This window comes from Oryctolagus cuniculus, chromosome 2 (assembly GCF_051225735.1).
Source record: "Oryctolagus cuniculus isolate XC-2025 breed Fujian yellow rabbit chromosome 2, ASM5122573v1, whole genome shotgun sequence".
Classification (NCBI taxonomy): Eukaryota; Metazoa; Chordata; class Mammalia; order Lagomorpha; family Leporidae; genus Oryctolagus; species Oryctolagus cuniculus.
In genome coordinates this window covers 67,444,182-67,472,088 of record NC_142868.1, presented here as the reverse complement: position 1 = coordinate 67,472,088, position 27,907 = coordinate 67,444,182, and the positions used below count along the sequence as shown (strand labels likewise).

The following is a 27,907-nucleotide window of genomic DNA, read 5'->3' as shown; positions in this document are numbered from 1 at the left end:
GGCTTCAGATCAGTGCAGTTCCAGCCATTGTGGCCATTGGGGAGTGAACCAACGGGAAGGAAGACCTGTTTCTTTCTCCTTCTCACTGCCTGTAACTCTACCTCTCAAATAAATAAAAACAGTCTTGAAAATAATAAATGCCTACCCTTAGCATATTAAGTTCTTGGGAAGTGACTTAGGAAAGGGACAGATTGGAAAATCCAGGACCTAAAATGCTTGAAAATCTGAAACTGAGCACCAACATGAAGCCACAGTGGAACATTCCACACCTGACCTCATGTGACAGACTGCAGTCAGAACACATACTTAAAATGTCGCATAAAATTATCTTTAAGCCATGTGTTTCAGGTGTATATGAAATATAAATGAATTTTCATGTTTAGACTTGAGTCCCAGCCCCTAGAAGTCTCATTATGTATATGCACATACTCCAAAATCCAAAACAATTGCAATACAAAATGCTTCTGGTCCCCGGCAGTTTGGATAAAGAATACTTCACTTGCATTTTTCACAGACTTTTAAAATTACAAAACAACGTTGTTTTTTGTTGCATCAAACAATTCCTGTGAAATCACTGATCCATTGTGTTTTTGCAACCTCTAGGTTCTCAGCCACGTGGAACACTTCCCACTTTCCAAATAAACACCTGTTTGGGGGTCTGCTATTTGTAATACACGTGACAAGCCTGAACAATTTTTTTTTGCTTGTCAACAGACTCGCTCGTTGTAAGCAGTATGTCAGTGTGTATAAGCAAGGAAGTATGTCATGAAATGCAAACGTCACAAATTCTTAGGATACTCCATAACTAGGTCTGGATGAAGTGGCCAGGTTTTTTAAGCACTAAAACTTGAAATAGCTGTGTCTGAGCATCCTGTGTAGACTGTCACCTTGTGGCTGATAGAATCCATCAGTTTATCATCATTAGAATGAGCCGCAGCAGAGAGGCCTGGCCTGTTTTTCTTATTAAAAAAAAAAATTTTTTTTTTTTTTTTTGACAGGCAGAGTGGACAGAGATAGAGAGAGAAAGGTCTTCCTTTTCTGTTGGTTCATCCCCCAATGGCCGCTGCGGCCGGCGCACCACGCTGATCCGATGGCAGGAGCCAGGTGCTTCTCCTGGTCTCCCATGGGGTGCAGGGCCCAAGGACTTGGGCCATCCTCCACTGCAATCCCTGGCCACAGCACAGAGCTGGCCTGGAAGAGGGGCAACCAGGACAGAATCCGGTGCCCCGACCGGGACTAGAACCCGGTGTGCCAGCGCCACAGGTGGAGCATTAGCCTATTGAGTCATAGTGCTGGCCAAAAAATTTTTTTTCACATCTGAAAATTTGGTATCTATATTAAATTAGAAATTCTTCTTCACAAGATAGGACATATAATTTGTACCTGTGATAACAGGACGTCATAAAACTTGCCATCTTAAGCATTTGTAAGTACACAGGTCGGCAGTGTGAAGTAGATTCTCACTGTTGTGGACCCCGCTCTAGACACCGTTCATCTGGTCAAGCCCAAACCTGTGTCCATTAAACTATCCCCTTCTCACCAGCCCCTAGCAAGCACTCTTCTACTTTGTTCTGCAGACTTGACTATTCTGTGTAACTCATAAGTGGGATCATACATTTGAGGGTACTTAAAAACAAAATGGAATTAAAAGATAGTTATTTGGTGCACAAAATTTTGAAACCCATGCATAGTTTTGCCCTAAAATCCATTTTCCACAAACCTTCTGAAGACCCCTCATATGCGTCCCTTTGTAATTAGCTTATTTCACGCGTCTGTCCTCAGGGTAATCCACGTGGTGGCCATGTTGTCAGAATTTCCTTTTTAAGGCAAATAGAAGCTTTAAATGGATGCAGCTCCATTTGTCTGTTCTTGCTTTTGTTATCTGTGTGTTGATGTGACATGCAATCCCTATTTTTTCCACTTGGGACGTTACTGTTTTAGTCTTTAATGCATTCTGAGTGCATTTTGAAGTATGTGTGGTGTAAGGTAAGGGCCAGCTTCACTTATTTTACAGGTGGACCTGCAGATTTTCTAACACCCCTTGCTGAAGAGCCTGCCTTCCCCATTATGTAGTGCTGGCACCACACTGACGATCAGAAGCCCCCAGTGTATGTGAAAGTTTGTTTCTGGATTTGCTATGCAGTCTTATTGGTCTGTGTTTCTGTCTGTATTCCAGTGCCATCCTGTTTTGACTACTGTAGCTTTGTAATATGTTTCTAAATCAGAAAGTATGAGGCCTGCAGCTTTCTTAAGATTGTTTTGGCTTTCTGGAGTCTTTTGATAGTCACATGAATTTTAGGATTTTTTCTAGTGCTGCAGAAAATGTCACTGGACTTTTGATAGGAGGTGCAGCGAATCTGTGTATTAAGTTTTCTAGTCAATAAGCATGGAATGTCCTTCCAGTTATTTGTGTCTCTTTCTCCGCATTCCTGCCAACACCCATGTTCTGGTGGTGTTTACAGTAGTCATCCCAGTGAGTAGAGTGCCATGTAGACCTGTCTGCATTCCCCTCTTGTTAGTGTTGCGTGTCTTTTCAGGTGCTTCATGACCATTTGTATCTTCTTTGGAGAAAATGAGTGATACAGCCGAGAGATACAAATTATTGTTTAATTTTTTTTTTCATTTTATTTGAAAGGGAGAGGGAAGGGGTGGAAGAGAGATACTGATTTCTTCCATCTACTGTGGTTCACTCCCCAAATGCCTACAATAGCTGAGGCTGGGCCAGGCCAAATCCAGGAGCCAGGAAGTCAGTTTGGGTCCCCCACATGGCTGGCAGGGACCCAACACTGAGCCACCACCTGCCGCCTCCAGGGGTGCACGTCAGCAGGGAGCTAGAATTGAAGCAGAGCTGGAACTCAAACCAGGCACTCTGATGTGGGCTATGGGCCGCCCAAGCAATGGCTTCACCACTGCATCAAACCCCTGCTCCCAAGAGTTCTAAATTCAAACAGTAAAACAAATGCCAGAGATAAGAAACACTGTACAAGCTGAGTGTCCTTTATCTGAAGTGTTTGGGACTGAAAATGTTTGATTTCTGAGCTTTTCAGATTTTGGAATACCTGCACACTTAATTGGTTGAGTGTCTTTAATCCAAGAATCCAAAACTGAGTGTAATGTTGGCACTCAGCATTTTGGATTTCAGAGCGTTTTGGATGCTGGGTTTTTAGATGAGGGGTGTTCAACCTATTATGGATAGCTATAGACTGCAGGCTACTTCAGCAACACAGAATACACATTCTTCTCAAGATCACAAGGAATATTTGTCAAGACAGATCACAATCTAGGCCATAAAAAACACAACCCTAAGAAATGTAAAATAATAGAAATCTTACAGTGTCTGGTTGCAGACAGATAGCTGGAAAAAAATTTTTAAATACTTGGCAATTAAACAACATACCTTTTTTTTTTTTTTTTTGACAGAGTAGACAGAAAGGTCTTCCTTTGCCGTTGGTTCACCCTCCAATGGCCACTGCGGCCGGCGCAGCGTGCTGATCCGGTGGCAGGAGCCAGGTGCTTCTCCTGGTCTCCCATGGGGTGCAGGGCCCAAGCACTTGGGCCATCCTCCACTGCACTCCCGGGCCACAGCAGAGAGCTGGCCTGGAAGAGGGGCAACTGGGACAGAATCCGGCGCCCTGACCGGGACTAGAACCCGGTGTGCCGGCGCCGCAGGCTGAGGATTAGCCTAGTGAGCCGCGGCGCCGGCCACAACATACTTATAAAGAACATGTATGTCAAAGAAGAAATCTTAACAGAAAACTAAATGTGTTTGAACTAAAGTGAAAAATATGGGATGCCAGGAAAGCAGTGCATCAGTCATCTAACTCATCTTAGCAATCCAGGTACAGAAGCAAAGGAAACCCAAAGTAAGCAGGAGACTAATAGTAAAAATTGGAGAAGAAATTAAATAAATTGAATATAGGAGCTCACGTGTTCTGGTTTGAGTATGATTTGCCTCTAAACTCATGCAGCATGTTAAACCCCAAAGTTGTACGTTAATGGTTCTAAGAGGAAGGAGGTAGTTCAGCTAAGGTGATTTGAAGAGGGTCACTGGGGTGAGCCGTCAGATGTGGTTCTCACCGCAGGGTTGCTTAACAGTGTGAGCGTGGGCACAACCACTCTCTGGCTTGCCCATCGTTGGTGAAGGGCACTTCTGGTCATTTTCTTTGCTGAGACATGTTTCCTAGATTGTCTGAGAAAGTACCACAGGCTGAATATTACATCTTAAATTTTTTTAAATGGTACATGCCAAGTTGTGCATGTATATTACATATGCTAAGCCGGAGAAACACATTTCAAAATCCTTCATGATACCTAATTTGATCCCTTTTTTTAACTCCTCTACAGAGAAAGAATAGAATCTAAAATTTGTAAAGAAGCCATCAATAAATTTCATTGTAATATTAAAGAAGAACTCATCAAAATGGTAAGCTCACTGACAAATTTCTTGGCCTAAGGTTTTTCAGCTTATCCTGAGGCAGTATGCTGTTAGCATAGAAAAGCTTGCATTTTCTGGCAATATGGTAATAAAGTCATTAGCACTACTCATATTTTACATGCTATTTTTAAATTAAATGTAACCTATGTCAAAATGATTAATCTTGGGAAATACACAGGAATTATCTTTCGTTTCATACAGCTTAAAGAAGCCCAGATGTTGAAAAATCTGAAAAGGAAGAACGCTAAGGTAAGTGACGTCAGCAATTAGGGTGATGTGACTACACGATACTAACACAGGTGGTTAGGACCTGACTTTGGGGTTTGCTGCCTTTAGAACTTTGTGTAAGAATTTTTATCTTTTTAGACTCTTATTTGGTTGATGTTCAAGGAAGTGCTATTAAATCTTTTTGAAAGATGTCTCAGTTGGTCTAAAAATGGCTATCAACGTCCAAAATGGTCGCTTATATGGGTACGTGTTGAGTAATGTACATTTATTGCTTTTGTGAGTGTCAAAAAGCAAAACTTTTTAGAGCACTGTCTAAGGCAAAAGGGCAGCCGGGAAGAACACCAGGTTAGGAGTCCTAAGAGCTCACCTGTAGTCCTGGCTCTGCCCCCTCAGTAGGCAGCAGTGGGAAACAAGCCAGTGAACACGGGATTCCCCTTTGCTTGTTTGTGAATGAATGGACCGAATGACCTCAGAGGTTGCACCACCAAACTTCCACGAATCCAGGAGTGCAAAGTCACTGTTCCTCTGCATTGGTAACAGAAATGACCTTGAGAAATATACATTTGTCTTCTGGCAATTACACATCTTTTTTTCTTTCAACTGTAATCTCATTTTGGTCATTTCTACATTGTTTATGGATGTCCAACAGCAGAGTATTAGGTAGTGACTAATGAGACATCTGAGATAAGAAAACTTATTGAAATAGTTTTAAAAATACAAAACAGAGGCCGGCACCGCGGCTCACTAGGCTAGTCCTCCGCCTTGCGGCGCCGGCATGCTGGATTCTGTCCCGGTTGCCCCTCTTCCAGGCCAGCTCTCTGCTGTGGCCCGGGAGTGCAGTGGAGGATGGCCCAAGCCCTTGGGCCCTGCACCCCATGGGAGACCAGGATAAGTACCTGGCTCCTGCCATCGGATCAGCGTGGTACGCCAGCCGCAGCGGCCATTGGAGGGTGAACCAGTGGCAAAGGAAGACCTTTCTCTCTGTCTCTCTTTCTCACTGTCCACTCTGCCTGTCAAAAAAAGAAGAAAAAATACAAAACAGATCACGACACTGTCCTGCAAGATCACATCTGTCTAGCTCATGGGATCTACTGAGGATCTAGCCCCTCACCTTCTCCAGATCATCCTGAAGTAGATCCCCCACCCACACTATTCCAAGGTTCCCTCTTTTCCTGGCAGTACACATCACAAAATTAACAAAGAAATTACTCTTACTTAGGTGATTGCAGATATCAAGAAGAAAAGGCAGCGTTTGGTTGAAGTCCAGGATGAACTGCTTCGGTAAGATAGCAACAGTCCTGTGACAGAACATACCTCAAGGAACCCAAGTTAATACTTGCTGCTGTGCCATACGAAAACTCCAGGTTATCTTTGAATTTGGATGCTCAGTGAGGGCAGGTTATGCTACGTCGCTGTAGCCCCCATTAGCAAGGGAGGATTTGCCGCTGATGTCCCGACTTCTCTCAGCTGTGGCCTGAGAGGCACCCCAATTAAATTCATGCATAAATTAATGCAGTTAGACTGCCTGGCTTTGAATCCAGACTCGGCCCCTCACTGCCCCTGCAACTTTAACCAAGTCACTTAACCTGTTAATAACTCCGTTCCCTCTTTAGTATAAAGGCGTAATGCTATCTAACAGACCATCGGGTGTTGTGAGAAGTGCTTCATGGGGATGGCACATGGTTAAGTGCTGTATAAATGTTGGCAGTTTGTGTTGGTGAAACACAAACACCGTGGGTGGCACTCATGTGAATCCACATTCCCAGAGGCTGGACCAGACGGTCCCAGAACTGGCCAGCCGGGGTCTGGTTGCAAAGACTGGAGCCCACAGCAGCCTGCAAGTGTTTCTTCCTGCTCTTCTGTACGTGTTGCGTGAGCTGGGAGTGTGATAGTAAAGCAGTACCAGGGAGGCTGTCTGCTCTGAAGGTGTACGACAGCTGAGAAAGGCCGGTAGAAAAGACAGTGAAGCACAAAGTACTGTCGCAGGAGTTGAAGAGGGAGAATTGGTTGTCTAGTCCTTTGGTTTCCAAATTTAGACTACAGACAGGTGCTGGCCCAGGCTACAGCTAAGAACAGCCAAGGTAATACGACAGCCTACATCTAGCAGTCCCCTGGGTGCGGGGCGCTTTCCTGATTTCACCCATTGATCGTCCCTGTCATCACTGAGGGAGGTTATTATCTCTGGTGATATGGCTTCATTACGTATTTTAAAAACACACTTCTTTAGTTCCTTTTCTACTGGAGAGGTAGATTATTGTTTTAACTTTACGTTGGGAAAACTAGGCACGGAGAGGTAACATACCAACAGTCAAACCCCACAGAAGTGGGGGAGCTAGGATTCGCTGTCAGACCCCAATTCTGCCAGCTCAGTAGTGAGTCTAACAAAACGCTGCACTTGTCCACTGTAAAGGACAGCTTATAGGACTTATGTTATGACATCATAGTAGACAAGAGTTTAGTTAGCATTTTTTTATTTAACAAAATAAAACTCCTTTTCTATTCCCTTTGTCTATAAGATCCAAGTTCTCTCTGAGAGCTGACGCAGCTGGCCCCAGCGGCTCATCTGCGAGGCTGAAAGCTGCCTTTCTCCTACATTTCAAATTGAAACCCGGAGCCTTTCATGCATTCCTGCTGTCAGAGCTGAAGGTAGACGGAGCAGCCACCACCCTGGTGTTCCATCCTTCACCCGGTGTACTTCTTTTCGCTCCAGGTTAGAGCCCCAGCTGATACAGCTACAAACAAAATACGACGAACTTAAGGAGAGAAAGTCATCCCTGAGGACGGCAGCAGATTTCCTATCTAATTTAAAACAGCTCTATCACGAGTACTCAGATCTTCAAGAGAAAGAACCAGACACAAAGGAAACGGTAACTTGGAGTTTTTTTTACTTTCGACTCTGCCTCAGGAGGGGAGCTGCAGCAGTACAGGAAAACCCGGGCTCACTGAGTTCAATAAGGGAAGAGTAGGCTTTGCACAACCACATTTTTTATGTCTAGCTCATGTTCTTGGTACATGTATCTAAAAAGCCATTATCTATAAATGGCAAGAAAAAGCAATATTATTGGATTAATAAAAAAAGTAACTACAAAATTTTTTATTTGAAAGTCACAGGTAGAGGAGAGACAGATCTTCCCTCTAGTGGTTCACGCCCCCAGACGGCTGCAACAGCCAGTGCTGGGCCAGGACCTTCACGTGGGTCTCCCACTGCTTTTCCCAGGCCATCAGCAGGGAGCAGCCGGGACATGAACTGGTGCTCATATGGGATGCTGTTAGGCCACAGCAGTGGCCCCCATTTCTGGACTTTTTAATATACACTTTAAGTTGTCCACCTAGTATAATTTTACATAAAATGTTACCAGATTTGTTTTCTAAATTCAGCTTTAAATTTTGACACTGATGCAGTTTTCCTGAGCCCAAAGTACCTAACTAGTCTAAAGCTTAAGTGGACTTGGTTATTAAATTTAGAAAAATAGCAACCACTTTCATTAAAACAAATTCAGCGACTGTGCCTTTAGACCATACCACTCCCAGCTGTGTTCTCGGCCTCACCTCTTTTCCTAAACTAAACCTGTAGCACCAAGCAAGTTCTCCTCCCTCCACTCCCTGAGAGCAGGTGCTTAGTGTCTTAATTAGGCTCTTGAATTCTCTCAACATATGGTAAATTGTATGCCAGGAAAAAAATCCACTGTTTTCTAGGTAGTCAGAAAACTAAAGAGGAATTTAATCAATTTTGGGTTGGCTTACTAGTTTAAACTCATGAGTTGATTTTGTTCGACTTGCATAGTAATTTTGTCTTATTGGAAGGATCAGTTCCATGATTAAAGTTTTCTTAGAGTGGATTTAGAGTTTTTTTTCCCCTTATGAGCTATTATAAGCTGGGTGTTCTCATCCTTTGGTTCTTCCAGTAAAAGTAAACCTGCCTAATGTTTTTTGTTGTGTGTTTTAAAATAGACATGAGATCAGACAGACTTGCTCAAACCAAGTCTTGACCTGCCCCAGGCACTCAGATGTACAGAGCCACTCCTTTGCAACGTTCTACGAATTCTATCATAAAAATGAAAGGAAGAGGAGTTGACAAGTTAGATCTTTTCCATTTGTTTCAGATTGAACTATGTAAAGATAGGATTGTAAGTGTTTTTGATATTAGCTAATCTGAATTATTTTCTTTCAACAGTATGATTCGTCCAGCCTTCCAGCTCTGTTATTTAAAGCAAGAACCTTTTTGGGAGCTGAAAATCATTTGCAAAATATCAACCACCAATTAGAGAATCTCCTTGACCAGGACTGAGAAGACAGCCGTACTGAATGTGCCAACTTAGTCCCCTGCGGCCTCTGAAAACAAGTAGGGTCCAGTCCCCAGGATTTAGTACTGATTAATAGTTTTAGAGGCCATGATCCTTTTAAGATAATGTCTTGAGTAATTTAAAAATGTTGAAACCCTATCTGAATCAGCCCCAAACATGTATGTTTTAACCTGTAAAATTAAGACAATGTGAACATAGACTAAATACTACAGTTAATTTCCAATAAAATTGATTTACTTACATTATTTTCCAAGTAACATTTGACAGACTGAATATAATTTTGTTACAAATCTCGCAGATTACAGCTGCTTATGTGATGTCCACAGTTGGCTACTCTTGTAATACTTCCATAATGAGGTCATCAGGAATCTCATCCACTCCACTACTGTGACGCAGAAGACTGCTCTCTGCAGCCTCTGCTAATTCAGCATCTTCAGTGGCTTCTAAAAAGCAAGCATCATCCAAGCCATTGTCCCAGCCAGGGTCAGAGGATGCACCAGGGGACGGTTTATGAGGGCTCGTGGTTTCATTGTTCCTAGTTTCGTCTGTTGTAAATTCTTCTTCCTTTAAAAAAAAATCTAGTTGTAATTCTACATAGACTGAATATATAATGAAATCACCACATATTAAGACCTTAAGACCAGTTCGATAGGAATGAGAATATTAACTGTTTCTGGAGTTGGCTCAGATACTCTTTAGACTCCCCATTTGAAACTGCCTGCAGTTCTGTGGCACAGATGTTTCAACATGCCCAGCAGGTGCTACAGCAAGGACAGACTTAACTGTTCAAGTGGCCTGTGTACCTGTTAAAGACAAACTGCCAAGGACTAATCACTAAGGCTTACATGAGATAATATTGATGTTAAATTTCCTTAACTTCATGTCCCATAGCCAAGTAACAATGTCCTTATTCCTCAGCTACATGCTTAAATTAGGTGTGGAGCCTCCGCCTGGGGCACCAGCATCCTGTAGGGGCACTGGTTCAAGTCCCAGCTGGGCCCTGCACCACGTGGGAGACCCAGAAGCAGCTGTTGCAGCCATTTGGGGAGTGGATGGAAGAATAAACCTTAAAAAGGAAAGGCCCCACAGAGTATTATGTATACTTACTGGTTTTAAAAATATGAGCCCAGATAAAAATGTTGTAATATTATGAGGAAGATTTTAAATTATTTGGGCAAATAAAGATCTTTGAAAGAAATTTTGGTGGTATTACTAGATTGTCAAACCACGATTAAAACTGCTGGCATAGTGGGTGAAGCTGCTACCTGCAGTGCCAGTATCCCCTACGGACACCGGTTTGAGATCCAGCTCTCTGCTGTGGCCCGGGAAAGCATTGGAAGATGGCCCAAGTGCTTGGGCCCCTGCACCCTCGTGGGAGACCCAGAAGAAGCTCCTGGCTTCGTATTGGCGCAGTTCTGGCTGTTGTAGCCAGTTGGGGAGTGAACCAGCAGATGGAAGACCTCTCTCTGTGTAACTCTGACTTTCAAATAAATCTTTAGGGGAAAAAAATGGCAGCAAAGGGTATATGCAATTTTTTTATTTGAAAGGCAGAGTCACAAAGATCCCACATCCACTAGTTCACTCCCCCCAAATAACCGTAACAGCCAGGGCTAGGCCAAGAACCTGGAATGCAATCCAGGTCTCCCATGTGGGCTGCAGGAAGCAGAGGAGGCAGACAAGAACTGGGCACTCTGATATGTCTGCTGCAAGCACTGTGCCAGAAATAAAGAAGGGTATTTTGGTTTATACAACCAGAAACCTCTTTAATGTCTAGGACTGGTTAAAGTGTACTAAATCTTATGCAGTAAAGAATGAAGTATGTGTTATTAAATATATACTGAGGTAGGAAAATCATCAAGATGGATCTTCAAGTGAAAACAATGTGTTACAAACATTGTGCTTAAAAAGCTTAGTGGAGGCGGGTGCCACAGCTCACTAGGCTAATCCTCCGCCTGTGGCGCCGGCACCCTGGGTTCTAGTCCTGGCTGCTCCTCTTCCAGCTCTCTGCTGTGGCCTGGGAAGGCAGTGGAGGATGGCCCAGGTGCTTGAGCCCCTGCACCTGCAATGGGAGACTGGGAAGAAGCACCTGGCTTTGGCACGGCACAGCGTTCTGGCCATGGCAGCCATTTGGGGGGTGAACCAACAGAAGAAAGACCTTTCTCTCTCTCTCCCTAACTCTGCCTGTCAAAAAAAAAAAAAGCTTAGTGGACACTGCTCCTGGTTCATTTATACTATAATACCAAGACTTAGTACTGACAATGATACAAAACTGCACTTACCTCTTTGAAAAGAAACAAAAGACACACTTCAGCAGGTAATGGCAAACCTGAATCAGAAAGATAGTAAAACTACTTTTATGTAAACATTAACTTTTACTTTATGGTAAATGTAAAAATTAATAACAGTTTTGAAGTTTTCTGCTTTACATATAGGATCATGACATTTTTGATACCAAACTTCATTTTTCAGATCAACCAGAATCCTTTGTTTAAAAAAAGAAAAGTATTAATACCTAAGCTGTATAGAAAATTAAATCCAACTCAATGCTGTCTAAAAGAAACATGACTAAATCTTCAACTAAAACGTAAAAACGAAAGAAGATACACAACAAACAAAACCAGTTGCCTAAAATATCACACAAAATGGACTTCAGAAGAAAAACGCACACGCTGACAGAAGATCTCCCCGAAAGATAGAACAGCTCTCTCCCTGTGTCCATCACATTACACAAAATGGAATTTGAGCATTGGTCTTTAAGAGGCGCATATTACTTACACATATATATACTATTACATGTAATATTTCACAGCTAAAAATAATTGGATATAATATTTTTTTTTGTAAATGTCCACGCACAGAAGACTAGAAAGATGCATCAGTGCTAACTGTAGTTTTCACTGGGTTATAGGACTGTGGGGATCTTTTTTGGTGACAGCTTGGTGTATTGAGCATATAATTCTCTTTTAAGATTTATTTATTTTTAAGGGGAGGGAGGGAGGGAGGGAAACACACATGGAAGCAACAGAGGTTTCTCTCCACACTGGCTCTTTCCCAATGTGGCTACAAACTGCCAAAGCCAGGAGCCTGGAACTCCACCCAGATCTCCCTCACGGGTGACAGACCCAAGCTCTTGGGGCATCTGCTGCTTTCCCAGGCGCTTTAGACGGACAGGAGAGCAGCCAGGACATGAACTGGTGCTCTGGCATGGAACAGCAGCACTGCAAGCTGCAGCTTACTGTGCTAGGCCACAACAGTGGCCCAAGAATAGAGCTTTTCAAGATTGTTTTTAATTTAAGAATATCAACCATAGCACTGAATCATGCCACACATTTTCCAACACACACTTGGATCATCTCCCCCTTCTAGCACATGTGCTATGTAAGAGTATCAGCTTTGACATTAAATATGAAATAACATTTCCCATGTTGTAACTAGATTTCTGTTTTATTCCCCTTCTGTCTATATCCCTTTATTATTTTAAATTATATTTCTAGTTTTACTTCATCTTTTTACTTCCTCTTGTTTTGCCAGGAGCATTTTAAAAAATTACCTAAAACAGGGCCTGGCATTTCTAACAAGCATCCAATAGCTCAGTAATGTGTGATTTATCTATATTCAGTTAACACAGCCTTAACCTCCAGCTCTGTAGCACTGAGGAGTTGTCGTCTTGCCGTAATCGGCCCAGTTTCAATCACTTCCACAGGTATCTAGAACACCCTTTTCATCACATCCACTCCCTGCCTGCTGCTTGCTTTTTAGTCCTTAATCTACTTCAGTCTTCAAGATTATAGACTATGTCATTTTATCAAAGGACAAATAAAGCTGCCGTATGTTAGAAGCAATGTAATAAGATCTCTGAATATTATAAACCCCAACAAATGTAATAATCTAATTAGTTTAACTTGTTACATTTTTATATTGTCAGCTTTATTTCAAAGTTGTAAACATGGGGCCAGTGCTGTGGCTTAGTAGGCTAAGCTTCCACCTGCAGCATCAGCATCCCAAATGGGCACCAGTTGTGTCCTGGCTACTTCTCTTCCGATCCAGCTCCCTGCTTATGGCCTGGGAAAGCGGTGGACCCCTGCTTCTACGTACGAGACTCAGAAGAAGCTTCTGGCTCCAGGCTCCTCATCACCTCTGTTCCTGCCATTACAGCCTTTTGGGGAGTGAACCAGTGGATGGAAGACCTCTGTCTCTCCATCTCTCTAACTCTGCCTCTCAAATAAATTTAAAAACAATCTTTAAAAAAAAAAGTTATAAACATTCAGAATACATCTCAGCATTAATAAACAAGATTACTTACATGATGTTATTACTCTTGTGGGCTCTTCCAATGTTCTCACACCAGCGATATTTGAAAATATCATAAACCAACAACTGTTCTGGGAAAAAGTAGCTCCAACACCTAATTCCTAAAATAAAGAATGTTTCTAAAGATATCATGACTCTATCATATAACAGTTAATAAAAAATAAGATGAGTTGTACCTCCTTTAATGTCATTTTTAGTCACCAAGGAAAGAACAAACTGATCGACTTCAGGGTAGGGTGAACACTGAAAACCTTCGATGGTTCCTACTGCAACAGAGAAGAATTATTTAAAAATTGTAACATCTGAAAGTTGAGAACTTAAATTTTAAGTTGCTGTTTAGAACAGTTACGGGTTTTGCAACCCTTCCAGTTTGGGTGGGTGTTTTTTTGGGCGGGGGGGTGGTTTGGCAATTTGCAGTTAGCTCACAGGTTCTTTTATCCTACAGGGAAGTAGATAACATTGATAAGGCCACTCTGTGGTCATGAGGACTCACGACTAAAACGAGAGCACTCTGTAATCATGTCTGAACAGTCAGAACATGAGCATTTTGCAAACCACAAAAATCACCAACTGCCCCCCTACTCTGGCCAACTGCTGTGGCTGTACCACCATAGCTTCAGTTTCCCTCTAGCCCGCCTGCATTCTAGATAACGGCTACAGAGCTACCCAGAACTGCCCCTGACAACACCCAACTCAGAACAAGCCCAGCCTTCCTACAAAGCAGCCTCCCACTGTTTCCAGGACTAACTGACTCAACTTCCTTGCTATGGGTGTGTTCCCTGTGGTCTTTAGGGGGCACTAACAGTTCAATTATATTTGTACCTAAAACTCTATTGTAATGTAGAATGATGCATTTAAAACTTCATGGAGGGGTTAATGTTGTAGTGCAGTGGGCTATGCTGCTACTGTCAACACTGGAATCCTGTATCAGAGTGCTGATGTGAGTCCGGGCTGCTTTGCCTCCAATCCAGCTTCCTGCTAACGTGCCTATGCAGAATATGGCCTAAGCACCTATTTGGGACACCAGGATGTCCTAGCCTCTGGCTTTAGCCTGCCCCAGACTTGACATTTGTGCGGGTGAACCAATGAAAACAAGATCATTTTGTCTCTCCCTCATCCCACCCACCACCCACCTCTCTGTTGCTCTGCCTTTTAAATAAACAAAATTAAATAAAATTCTATTTAAGGTTTTTTATTTTTTTTGTAAGATGTATTTTACTTGAAAGGCAGAGTTACAGAGAGGCAGAGACACAGAGGGGTCTTCCGTCCACTTGTTCACTCCCCAAGTGGCCACAATGACGAGCTGGGCCGATCTAAAGCCAGGAGCCAGGAGCTTCTTGATCTCCCACGTGGGTTCAGAGGTCCAAGGACTGGAGCCATCTTCCACTGCTTTCCTAGGCCATAGCAGAGAGCTGGATCGGAAGTGGAGCAGCCAAGACTCGAGCCGGCACCCATAAGGGATGCCAGCTCTATAGGTGGCAGCTTTACCCACTATGCCACAGCACTGGCCCCCCTATTTAAGTTTTGAAGACAAATAGTTTTCTTAAAATGAAGTCTATATTTCCCTTATGAAAATAAGTGGAGAGATTTTAGAAAATATATTAATGTGGGGGCTGGCACTGTGGCATAGTGGTAAAGCCGCAGCCTGCAGTGCCAGCTTCCTATATGGGCACTGGTTCAAGTCCTGGCTGCTCCACTTCTGATCCAGCTCTCTGCTATGGCTTAGAAAAGCAGTAGAAGGATGGTCCAAATCATTGGGCCCTTATACCCTTGTGAGAGACTGGAAGAAGCTCCTGGCTTCGATCGGCACAGCTCCAGCCATTGCGACATCTGGGCAATGAACCAGCAGATTAAAGACTCATTCTCTCTCATTCTCTCTCTCTCTCTCTCTCTCTCTCTCTCTCTAATTGAAGGCCCTCTCCCTGTTTTTGCCTCTCTAACTCTGCCTTTCAAATAAATCTTTAAAAAAATAAAGAAAATATATTAATGTAAAAATGAGAGAAGTGAGTTCCAGATCAATGTCAAGAAATACATGTTAAACAACCAGGGGAAACAAATGTGTAAGAAAATGTCACCCAGGCAGTTCCCACGTGTAGGGATGTGAGGAGCAGGCTGCAGCTCTTCACTGGCCACCTTCGGCCTGGCAGGTCAACTTGTCCACACTGAATGTGCTCTGGCTGCAGTAGGTGCAGGAGCTCCTTCAGTGCGAACTAGAGGTGCAAACCATATGGGCATTTGGTGCACCAGTTAAGTGCTGCCTGGGATGCTCACCTCCCATACAACGCTTGCATTCAAGTCCTCGCCACACTCCTGATTCCTGCGTCCTGCTAATGCTCAGACCAGAGAGCAGCAGATGATGGTCAAGGAATCAGAGTCCCTACCAACCACGTGGGAGACCCAGATGGAGTTCCAGGCTTCTCACTTCAGCCTGCCCACCCCAAACTGCCGCAAGCATTTGGGGAGTGAACCAATGGATGGAAAATCTTTCAAATAAATAAAAATTGATAAAATTCTAAAAAGCTGTGAATGCTGTGGCATTAGCAAGAGGAGATGTTCTTGTCTTCCAAGAAACCACTCCCACAGCTCAAATGGTACAGGAGCTCTGGGATGCAAGACTTAGTCACAGCCGGGTACTGTCTATCTGGAGTTTCTTAATTTTGGTTGGGATGAAAGGCAGCCATATTTATTTTAGTCAGAACCATCTGGAGCTTACTTTGCCTGGAAAGCCACAACAATGGGAAAGAACCAAGCACATGGGAAAACTTTCAGATTTCCATTATATCTTTTTTTTTTTTTTTTTTTTTGAGACAGGCAGAGTTAGTGAGAGACAGAGAAACAGAGAGAAAGGTCTTTCTTCCGTTGGTTCACCCCCTAATGGCTGCTACAGCCAGCGTGCTGCGCTGATCTGAAGCCGGAGCGGGGTGCTTCCTCCTGGTCTCCCTTGTGGGTGCAGGGCCCAAGCACCTTGGCCATCCTCCACTGTACTCCCGGGCCACAGCAGAGAGCTGGATTGGAAGAGGAGCAACCCGGACAGAACCTGGTGCCCCAACCGGGACTAGAACCTGGGGTACTGGCGCCGCAGGCGGAGGATTAACTTAGTGAGCCGTGGCACCGGCCTTTTTTTTTTTTTTTTTAAGATTTGTTTGTTTATTTGAAAGTCAGAATTACACAGAGAGGAGAGGCAGAGAGAGAGAGGTCTTCCATCCACTGGTTCACTCCCCCAGTTGGCCACAACGGCTGGAGCTGGGCCGATCCGAAGCCAGGAGCCAGGAGCCAGGAGCCTCCTTCGAGTCTCCCACAAGGGTGCAGGGACCCAAGGACCTGGGCCATCTTCTACTGCTTTCCCAGGCCATAGCAGAGAGCCTGATCAGAAAAGGAGCAGCCGGGACTCGAACCGGCACCCATATGGGATGCCTGTGCTCCTGGCCAGGGCATTTACCAGCTGAGCCACAGCGCCGGCTCTGCCATTATATCTTTTCAAGAAAACTTGAAGATGCCCTTCACACAGCCATTTTAACCCTAAAGAAAAGTTTTCTAGGGCAAATGACATAAGTTACAGGGAAGCTGGAATCTGCAATGAAGCTGGATTTAGGAGGCATATTCCAACTGAAGCAAACGATCATTGGCTGCTGTGACGTAATAACAAAGCTACTGAACAAGCCAGAATTTCAGATAACCATTTAAACATGTTTAAAGTACAGATTATTTTGCAGACTTTTTGCATACCACTCTTAAGGATTTTTATTTATTTCCACTTTATTTGAAAGGCACTGAGACAGACAGAGAGATCCTCTATTCCCTGGTTCACTCCCCGGATGCCTCAGGTCTAAGCCCGGCTGAAGGCAGGAGCCCAGAACTCCACCTGGGTTTCCCAGCTGGGACTCAAGTACTGGAGCCGTTACTGGCTGCCTCTGAGGACGCTTACTGGCAGGAAGCAGGATCGGGAGTGGAGTAGCAGGAACCCAAACCCGGCATTCCAACGTGGGCTATCAGAGTTTCAAGCAACGATCTGACTCCTACTGCACCAAGCAGGTGGCACATGGTTGAATGGGTTGTTTTCAATGACCAAAACCAAAATAAACTGTTAAATCTACCAAAAAAGTTACACTAACTTGTGGTCATACCATATGAAATTTTAGTGCCTTTTGTATCTTATCATAAATGGGTATTTTACATATTATATAGGCTTTATAAATTTAAATTTAATGGCTACAGAATATTGGTATGTCACCAATCCAATTTTGTTGTACCTTTAATTATTTTTGTTTTTCCCTACTTACAATAAAGCAATATACTGAAACATATTAATAAAAATATTTACTGGAGGGTTTATGTAAGGAATCTTAAGAGAAAATCCGCACTTCTTCAGGACGAGCATGGGTAAATCCTGATAGGGCCGTTCTACAAAAACTGTGCAGTCACTACAAGCATGAGGAAGCTCTCCCTGTACTGAAAATACAGGGGGAGCTCTGCAGGACCAAGTAGCAAACTACTGCAGGGTCCCCCTCTTGGACTGCGGACAAAAGCGTAAAGAGAATTTTTACTTTATTTTCATATGTGTTTATCAAAAAATCTAATCACCTTATACTGTTTTGAAAAATTCCATACAATGAAAACTAGTAAATACTTTAATAATAATCTTTAAAACCATTTTTCACTTTGAATAGCAACCTCAAAGTAATCTCCAGTAATCAGCAGAGATGAATACTTAAGTTGTATGACCTTTTAAGGCAAAGTGAGTTTTTAATCATTAAATTCTGATAGAAAATTACTTTTAAAATTACCTGAAGGGCTGGTACTATTAAAGTGCTTCATTCGCTTTCTTTTATTCTGAGGTGTGTCACATGTTAGAATTCGTAAAGTATCTGAGAATCTGAAGAAAATAATTAAAAATTATATTAGAATTAAACAAGCAGGAATATATAGAAAGAAAACTAAATTCCAAATAGATCTGTAACTAAGCCACATTTCTCCACAAAAACACCAATTCTATTCATCTAAAAAAAAGTATGATTTGTCAGTTAAAACAATAAGAAATTTGTCAGTTTAAAAGAGTAGGATGATCACTGTTCAGTAGTTTTCTCAGGGGGAAGTCTGGCCTGAGAGTTAAGATGCCACTTACGACATTTGCATCACAAATCCAGGAGCCTGGGTTGAATCTCAGCCCTGCTTCTGATTCCAGCTTCCTGCTAACCTGCACCTGGGAGGCAACAGTGATGGTTCAACTATTTAGGTCCCTGCCACCCACATGAAAAACCCAGACTGAGTTCCTGGCTCCCAACTTCAGCCTGGCCCAACCCTGGATGTTGTGGGCATTTGGGGAATGAACTACCGTACTATTCCCCAAACACATGGAGCCTTTGAAATTTGTTATAAACCCGTGAATAAAAAAGAAAAAACCGTGAATAAGAGCAAAATATGAAGAAAAAAAGATTAAAGGGAAAAACTGATTAAAATTTACTCAAAGAAAAGGCACATTTGTAATCAAAAAATTTAGCCTTGGCTCCTTGAAATAAAAATATTTGGTATATACTTAGACACACAAAAGAAAAGATAATTTTTATTTTTCTTAAAAAAGATTTATTTATTTGAAAGTCAATTACACAGGGAGAGGAAGAGAGGCAGAGAGAGAGAGAAAGAGGTCTTCCATCTGCTGGTTCACTTCCCAATTGGCTGCAACAGCTGGAGCTGAGCCGATCTGAAGCCAGGAGCCAGAAGTTTCTTGCAGGTCTACCAACGGGTGCAGGTGCCCAAGCACTTGGGCCATCTTCTGCTGCTTTCCCAGGCCATGGCAGACAGCTGGATTGGAAGTGGAGCAGCCGAGATTTGAACCGGTGCCCATATGGGATGCCAGCACTGCAGGTGGCAGCTTTACCCGCTATGCCACAGCTCCGGCTCCTGTAATCCTACATTTTTTTAAAGATTTATTTTTATTTATTTGAAAGACAGAGAGGTAGAGACAGAGAGAGAGAGGTCTTCCATCTACTGGTTCACTCCTCAGGTGGCCGCAATGGCTGGAGCTGTGCTGATCCAAAGCCAGGAGCCAGGAGCTTCTTCTGGGTCTCCCACGTGGGTGCAGGGGCCCAAGGACTTGGGCCATCTTCACGGCTATTGTGGGCCACAGCAGAGAGCTGGATCAGAAGAGGAGCAGCAGGGACTAGAACCGGCGTCCATATGGGATGCCGGCGCTTCAGGCCAGGGCTTTAACCCGCTGTACCACAGCACCAGAAAAAAAATCTATTTCTTTGAAAGTGAGAATTATAGAGAAAGGGAGAGATACAGAGAGTGGTCTTCCATCTGTTGGTATATTCCCCAAGGAGCCACAACAGCCAGGGGTGGACCCGGCTGAAGCCAGGAGACAGGAGCTTCATCCAGGTTTTCCATGTGGGTGCAGGGCCCAAGGACTTGGGCCATCATTCCCTGCTTTCCCAGGCACATGAACAGGGAGCTGGATCTGAAGTGGAGCAGCTGGGACTTGAACTGGCACCCATTTGGGATGCCAGCACTGTAGTCAGCAACTTTACCAGCTGTACCACAGCGTGGGCCCTGAGGTAATCCTATTCGATGGAAGAGCCCTCCATTGTCTGTAGGATCGATATTGGAACACAGCAGGAGATACACAATTTTGATACAACTCCTAGACTCTCAGATCCACCACTAGTGCCAACTGACACCTCCCGAGATGCTAACATGTGCTGGGCACTGTTTTAAGTATTTTGTGTGAACGGTTTTAACATATTTAATTCTACTAAAAATTCTGAAAATAGGTGGTATTATGTCCACTTTAAAAAATAAGCCGGCGCCGTGGCTCAATAGGCTAATGCTCCACCTTGCGGCGCCGGCACACCGGGTTCTAGTCCTGGTTGGGGCGCCGGATTCTGTCCCGGTTGCCCCTCTTCCAGGCCAGCTCTCTGCTATGGCCAGGGAGTGCAGTGGAGGATGGCCCAGGTGCTTGGGCCCTGCACCCCATGGGAGACCAGGAAAAGCACCTGGATCCTGGCTCCTGCCATCGGATCAGCGCGGTGCGCCGGCTGCAGCGGCGGCCATTGGAGGGTGAACCAACGGAAAGGAAGACTTTTCTCTCTCTGTCTCTCTCTCTCACTGTCCACTCTGCCTGTCAAAAAATAAAAAAAATAATAATAGTAAAAAAAATAAATAAATAAAGGAAGTGGGGCCAGCACTGTGGCGTGGCAGACTAAGCCTCCACCTGCAGCACCAGCATCCCACATGGGCCAGGTTCATGTCTCAGCTGATTCTCTTCTGGTCTAGCTCAGGTAGTTGTTTTCATTCTTTATAAAAGTGATATTCATTTTAGAAAAACTGAAAAATACGTGATATAATCATTTAAAAGATGCAAAGAGGAGCCGGCGCCGCGGCTCACTAGGCTAATCCTCTGCCTTGCGTCGCCGGCACACCGGGTGCTAGTCCCGGTCGGGGTGCCAGATTCTGTCCCGGTTGCCCCTCTTCCAGGCCAGCTCTCTGCGGTGGCCCGGGAGTGCAGTGGAGGATGGCCGAAGTACTGGGACCCTGCACCCCATAGGAGACCAGGAGAAGCACCTGGCTTCTGCCATCGATCAGCACGGTGCGCCGGTCGTAATGCATCGGCCACGGCGGCCATTGGAGGGTGAGCCAACGGCAAAGGAAGACCTTTCTCTCTCTCTCTCTCTCTCACTGTCCACTCTGCCTGTCAAAAAAAAAAAAAAAAAGATACAGAGAGGAAACTAAGTGGTTAAAAATCTCAGAAAAGAGTATTTTAAGAATGGAGAGTCATTTTCTTGAGATAGGATGAATTTACACAATTCACTTTTTAGCAATATGCAATAGCATTCATGACTGAATAATCAATCAGGAGTATACAACAGTTTAATTTTTGCCTACATACCTGACATTGCATACCAAAGAAGAGAGGAAATACTGGTTTTCTTCAGGAATCATTTTTGATTGTTTAGGAAAGAATTTGTTATCTTCAGCAATCTCCAAAGCCACATGCTTTCCTGGTTTTGATGACTTATACAGCCGGAAGTTTCTATTTCTGTATAAACTCCTACATCAAAAATTAGTAAAGTAGTATGTATGAAATCTGTGCAATTTCCATGAAGATTCTGAAAAACCCTTGCAAGCACAGATTTCAAGAATTGTTTGCACCAAAATAAATTTATTTTTTAGTCTGATTTTCCATGAGCCTTTTGAGGTACTCTGGTATAGCTAGTAACAAAATTACATCAGTATATAAAAGAAGATAATTTAGAATTGACATGGAAGAATGCTATTTCCAGAAAGTAAAAGCTAGACAGTTTTGTATCAACTTTTCAATTGAAAATAAATGGGGGCACGTGCTGTGGCACACTAAGTTAGTTGTCTGCTTGCGGCGTCTGCATCCCATATTGTGAGAGGCCAGAGCCACACCACGACAGGCTTCTCACAAGACAAAGGAAGTGGCTAGGCCCAGGATGCTTCTCTGTGCTGAAACCTGACACTGGGCAGTCCTTGGTCTGCCAGGACCAGGTGGGGGCAATCAATAAGGTGGGCCATCCTTGGTCCAGCAGGGCCAGGGGAAAGAAGGAATGCAGACGACGTAATACTTGTTTGCCTGGGGACTATAAAAACCCTGGGGGGGGGGCAGCACCGTGGCTCACTTGGTTAATCTTCCGCCTGCGGTGCCACCATCCATATGGGCGCCAGGTTCTAGTCCCAGTTACTCCTCTTCCAGTCCAGCTCTCTGCTGTGGCCCAGAAGGCAGCGGAGGATGGCCCAAGTGCTTGGCCCCTGCACCCGCATGGGAGACCAGGAGGAAGCACCTGGTTCCTGGCTTTGGGTTTTTTTTCTGCATCCTATTTGAACTCTTTATTTAACATAGAGTTAATCTTACGTATATAAAGTCAATTGAAAATAGATATCAGTAAAACATAAGAGTGGGAATAAGGGAGGGAGGAGGATGTTTTTAACTATTAATATATATAGTTCTGCATACATTCCTACAGACTTACTTCTAAGGATACAGTTACAAATTTGTCAAGGGACTCCAAATCCCATTAAACTTGGTGGTAAAAATGCCATCTTAATTGTTGAAGTGATCATATTAACTGTTAAAGTGAACATATAGGCAGGATCAAGTGCCTGGTAATAGAATTAAAAAGGAGAGGATGTCCAACATGGGAAGCAGTCCACACAACAGACTCATAGAATGACAATCGCTTTAAATAACACTCTGACCTCAGAATCAGCCCTTAAGGCTTCCTGGTCTGGCTGAAAAGCCCATGAGAGCATTTCAAGCATGGAAAGCCAAGACACTGTGGCAAAAAATGTTCTACATGAAGGATCTCTGTGAGAGAGATCCCAGTGAAAAGAAGTCGCCATCAAAGAAGGATGTACTTTTATCTAAAGGAAGGACAGAACTTCTACTTTGCTTATGGCCTTGTCCAAATACTGACGGAGTTTGTGGACTCAAAAGGCTTCCATAGCCCAGACAGCTCATTTCAAGAGCCTCGGGTGGTCACTAACGTCATACATAAGAGTGTTAATTGTTAAATTAACAACAGGAGTCACTGTGCACTAACTCCCCATGCAGGACCTTTGTCCTCAATGAGTTGTATTGAGAATTAATTGTAAAACCAGTTTCCCAGGTTTGTGTGTGTGTGTGTGCACGCACAAGTGCACACACAAATTGTTGAAATCTACTTAACACAGAGTTGGTCTTCTGTGTACAAAGTTAATTGAAAATCAATCTTAATGGAGAATGGTACTGGCAAGGAGAGAAGAAGGAAGAGAAGGGTTGGGAGTGTGGGTGGAAGGGCTGATATGGTGAGAAGAATAACTATATTCCTAAAGTTGTACCTATGAAATTTGTATTCCTTAAAAAATAAATTTCAAAAAAATTTTTTAATATTAATTTTTTAAAAAAGTTAATACAGATAAGTAGAATATCTTCAAGACCCTGGGATATGCAAAGATATTTTACAGAATTCCAATAAATAACCACAGAGGAAAACACTAATAAATCAGACTATTACTATTATTTAAAGGTAGTAACTTTGATTCAGCAAAGACACCACGGCTCAATAGGCTAATCCTCCACCTAGCGGCGCCAGCACACCGGGTTCTAGTCCTGGTCGGGGCGCCGGATTCTGTCCCAGTTGCCCCTCTTCCAGGCCAGCTCTCTGCTGTGGCCAGGGAGTGCAGTGGAGGATGGCCCAAGTCCTTGGGCCCTGCACCCCATGGGAGACCAGGAGAAGTACCTGGCTCCTGCCATTGGATCAGCATGGTGCGCCGGCCACGGTGGCCATTGGAGGGTGAACCAACGGCAAAGGAAGACCTTTCTCTCTGTCTCTCTCACTGTCTACTCTGCCTGTCAAAAAAAAAAAAAAAAAAAAAAGAAAAGAAAGAAAGAAAAAAGAAAAGAAAAGAAAAAATATATATACTATGGAGAGAGAATTCTACAATCTGCAAGAGAACAGCTTCAAGTCACACTCACACTTAAGGGAGTTCCCACGAGACCAACAGCAGATTCCTCAAAAGAAACCTTACAAGCCAAGAGGGAAAGTGATATATTACAAGTTCTGAAAAAAAAAATAAAACTGTCAATTAAGAACACTATACTTGGAAAAGCTCTTTCACAAATGAACAAGAAATATTTACTAAGATGAGAAAAACAGACTTCATCACCACCAGATTGCCTTACAAAAAATGCTTAAGGAAGTGCTACAGAGAAAAGCAAAAAAATGATAATTATCACCATAAAAACTGTATAAAAGTTTAAAAATACTAGGAAAAAAAAACAAAGAACATTCAAAATAAAAAGAAATTTTAAAAAAAGGACTAATTCATAACTTACCAAAAAATAACTTTAAATTTAAATGAACTAACTTCTCTAAATAAAAGATACACATGGCTGAATGGGTTAAAAAAAAAAAAAAGTCCAAGGGCCAGTACTGTGGCACAGTAGGCTACGCCTCTGCCTTCAGCACCAGCATCCCACAGGGGCACTAGTTTGTGTCCCAACTGCTTCTCTTCCGATCCAGCTCTCTGGTAGGGCCTGGAAAATTAGAAGATGGCCCAAGCACTTGGACCCGAAAGAAGCTCCAGGCATCTGGCTTCATATCGGCCGAGCTCTGGTCATTGCAGCCATTTGGAGAGTGAACCAACAGATGGAAGATCTTTCTCTTTGTCTCTCCCTCTCTCTGACTGTAACTGTCTCTCAAATAAATAGATAAAATCTTAAAAAAAAAAATACAAAAAAAGTTCAGTGATATACTGCCTACAAGAAACTTAAATCCCCAATAAAGAAAGACACCGGCTGAAAGTGAAAGGATGGAAAAAGATATCCCCTGCAAATGGAACCAGAAATGAGCAGGAATAACTGTACTCATCAGACAATATGACTTTAAGACAAAAACTGTAAAGAGACAAAGAAATTCATTATGTAATGATCAAAGGATCAATTCATCAAAAAGATGACTTTAAGTGTTTTTGCAAGGCTACAGTGCCAAATTTCATAAAGCAAACATCAGATATAAAGGGAGAGATAAGCCCAAACACAACAATAGTGAGGGACATAAACACCGTTTCCATCAGTAGAAAGATCATCCAGACCAAAAGAAAAATCAGCAAAGAAATATCATAGTTAAACTATATCACAGGGGCAAGCATTTGGTGCAATAGTTAAGACACTCTTGGGACACCAGCATCCTATAGCAGAGTGCCTGGGGCTGAGTACTACATACACCCCTGACTCCAGCTTCCTGATATTGAGTACCTTGGGAGGCAACAGGTGATGGCTCAAGTAGTTGGATCCCTGTACCCAAATAAGAGACCAGATTAGCTTCCTGGATCCCAGCTTGGACCTGGCCCAGCTCAGCTACTGTGGGCACTTAGGAAATGAATTAGAAGATAGGAGAGCGCTCTCTTTGTCTCTTCCTGCCTTTCAGAATAATTAAACTGTACAATAAACTAAGTGAACCTAATGACATTTATAAAACATTTCATCCAACAGCTGTAGAGTACACATTCCTTTCATCAACATATTAAGATCTCAAGAATAAACCATACACTATGCCACAAAACAAGTCTCAAGAAAAAAAATAATCAAAATCATAACATTTGTCTTTTCTGACCACAATGGAATAAAAACTAGAAATGAACAGCAAAATTAACTTTAGGAATTATAAAAATATATGGGGCAAGCCAGTGCTGAGGTGCAATGGGTTAAAGCCCTGTCCTGCAGCATTGGCATCCCATATGGACGCCAGTTCGAGTCCCAGCTGCTCCACTTCCTATCTAGCTCCCTGCTAATGCACCTGGGAAAGCAGCAGAGGATGAATCAAGTCCTTGGGCCCCTGCATCCACGTGTGAGACCCAGAGGAAGCTCCTGGCTCCTGACTTCAGATAGGCTCAGCTCTGCCCATTGCAGTCATTTGGGGAGTGAATCAAAGAAATCAAAAGGGAAATATTAAAATTCCTTGAAACAAAAATAGAAACACAACAAATCTATAGGATAAAACAAAATGTTGGCCGGCGCCGCGGCTCACTAGGCTAATCCTCCGCCTAGCAGCGCCAGCACACCGGGTTCTAGTCCCGGTCGGGGCGCCGGATTCTGTCCCGGTGGCCCCTCTTCCAGGCCAGCCCTCTGCTGTGGCCAGGGAGTGCAGTGGAGGATGGCCCAGGTGCTTGGGCCCTGCACCCCATGGGAGACCAGGAAAAGCACCTGGCTCCTGGCTCCTGCCATCGGATCAGCGTGGTGCGCCGGCCGCAGCGCCCCAGCCGCGGCGGCCATTAGAGGGTGAACCAACGGCAAAAGGAAGACCTTTCTCTCTGCCTCTCTCTCTGTCCACTCTGCCTGTCAAAACAAACAAACAAACAAACAAACAAACAAAATGTATGGCATGAAGCAAAAGCAGTACTAAGAAGTGTACAGCAATAAGCAGTTACATAAAAAAAAAATCAAAACACCCCTAATGATGTATCATAGGTAACTGAAAAAAAAAGCAATTCCAAAGTTAATAGTGTTAGGGTCTAAAAAAAAGCCCACCGCCCAAGGAACGACTCCAAGAGACTTTTTCTCTCATGCAACCAGCAAAGGGTTAAATTTATTGATCCAACATGTTGGGGCCCTCTGACAAGGACAGAGGAGCAGTGAGGAACTACAGCATAGGGTTTATAAAGGCAAAAACCGCAAAATCGGGAGGAGGGAGAGAATACACGGTTGCTAAGCGGTTGCTAAAATCTTACAATCAGCAATTATGATTTTAAGACATAGACAAATCACATCTTCATTATTAGCCCAGGTAACCCAGGTGCAACCTTTCTACTTTTAAGCTTGAGCAATCATGCTAGGGGGTTTTTGTGCGTTGCCAAGGGTGGTGTAGTGCACTGCTATTGTCCGACTATTTGAGATCATAGTTTCAGACCAGAGTCTCACGGTGGGGGGGTTGCTTTCCCAGAATGCAGTCTCAAGTGCTCCAAAATGGAGTCCCTACTGTCAAGGTGCTACTTTACTCCGTCTTATTTTCACAGCTGCACCAGGAAGGTTTTTAAACCTGTAAGCTTAAGCTTAACTTTTGACACCCATACATATACAATTTTAACTCTTCAATAGGACAAAATTACAAAAGTCAAAGAAGTAAATCCGAGAAAATAAAAATACAAAAGATCAATGATAATTTGGATTTTTGAAGAGATGAACAAAAATCCAAAAACATTTAACAAGAGTAACCAGAAAATGAGAGAAGACTAAAATAAATCTAGAGGTAAAAGACACATTATAACTCATACCAGAGTAGGAACTATTTGAAACTATACAATAAAAAAAATTAGAAAATCTAGAATAAATGAATAAATTTCTGGACAACACAACTACTCAAATTGCGCCATGCAGACATAGAAAACCTGAACAGACCAACAGCAGCAATGAAATTCAATTAGTAATAGGAAGTCTTAAAGAACAAGACCCAGAGGAAGCTCCTGGCTCCTGGCTTCAGATTGGCTCTCCTCTGACCGTTGCAACCATCTGAGGAGTGAATTAGTGGATGGAAGACCTCTCTGTCTATAACTCTGCCTCTCAAATAAATAAATCTTTTTTAAAAAGAACAAAGCTGGAGGTATCACAATTCCTGATTTCAAGACATACTATAGAACTACAATAAGATAAAATTTAAACAACAAAAATCTGCATGTACTATTAAATCTCTGAAACTTTCAAAGGATAGTTCAAGTAAAATACTTCCTCATCCTCTTTTAATATGTAAATATATATTGTTAAAATGTGTCATTCAAGAATACCAGAGAAATTTCCTGACTGTTTTCCTGTTATTTCTTCCTAATTCCTATTATTTCCCAGTAATGTGACTTCAAGGATAGAACGGTCATGAACGGGGGTATTCTGTTTAGGGACTTCAACACTGGGTTAGAGGCACAGCATATTTATTGGATAATGTTGCTCTTACTGTTATGCATTATCTTTGCTTGATCCTAGGCCTACCAAAACTGACACACTGCACTTACCCGACTTAGATTTCCAAATTCTGGCACTTGATTCAGGGGCACTGGAAAGATAATCAGGAACAATTCTCTAACCTTGGTACCACCGTCAGCCCGAAAGCATTGCCCCAAATTAAAGCCCACTTGCCCTCAACCT

The 27,907-nt window shown here is 43.1% G+C and overlaps 3 protein-coding genes across 11 annotated transcripts in view; 1 reads left to right on the top strand and 2 right to left on the bottom strand.

The window, feature by feature from the left end:
* LOC149127796 (centromere protein U-like) overlaps window positions 1-10,165 on the top strand; it is a 133,193-nt gene extending 123,028 nt beyond the window's left edge. For 5 of the 9 annotated variants that reach the window (XR_016228980.1, XM_089325599.1, XM_089325594.1 and 2 more), the window contains exons 9-13: window positions 4,345-4,423; window positions 4,637-4,684; window positions 5,883-5,944; window positions 7,374-7,530; window positions 8,838-10,165. Coding sequence is in view for 7 of the 9 variants with exons in the window: in XM_089325599.1 (XP_089181725.1) it covers window positions 4,345-4,423; window positions 4,637-4,684; window positions 5,883-5,944; window positions 7,374-7,530; window positions 8,838-8,951 (460 nt within the window). In the remaining 2 variants the exon portion in view is untranslated. Of the gene's footprint in view, window positions 1-2,014; window positions 2,293-4,344; window positions 4,424-4,636; window positions 4,685-5,882; window positions 5,945-7,373; window positions 7,531-8,837 lie in introns of those variants that run through there. The other 4 variants (XR_016228981.1, XM_089325597.1, XM_089325596.1 and 1 more) reach the window with 2 other exon arrangements.
* Window positions 9,260-18,093, bottom strand: LOC149127795 (DNA-directed primase/polymerase protein-like). Its single transcript, XM_089327007.1, has 5 exons — window positions 18,063-18,093; window positions 17,600-17,727; window positions 13,271-13,379; window positions 11,247-11,293; window positions 9,260-9,531 (listed from the first exon to the last, which is right to left on the bottom strand). Exons 1-5 carry the CDS (start codon window positions 18,091-18,093, stop codon window positions 9,298-9,300), a joined length of 549 nt encoding a protein of 182 aa, XP_089183133.1. The 3' UTR covers window positions 9,260-9,297.
* LOC149127794 (DNA-directed primase/polymerase protein-like) overlaps window positions 13,454-27,907 on the bottom strand; it is a 27,865-nt gene continuing 13,411 nt past the window's right edge. The window contains exons 4-5 of the mRNA XM_089327006.1: window positions 18,063-18,151; window positions 13,454-13,541 (exon numbers count right to left, since the gene is read on the bottom strand). Of these exons, the coding sequence (XP_089183132.1) occupies window positions 18,126-18,151 (26 nt within the window). The 3' untranslated portion in view covers window positions 13,454-13,541; window positions 18,063-18,125. The remainder of the gene's footprint in view (window positions 13,542-18,062; window positions 18,152-27,907) is intronic.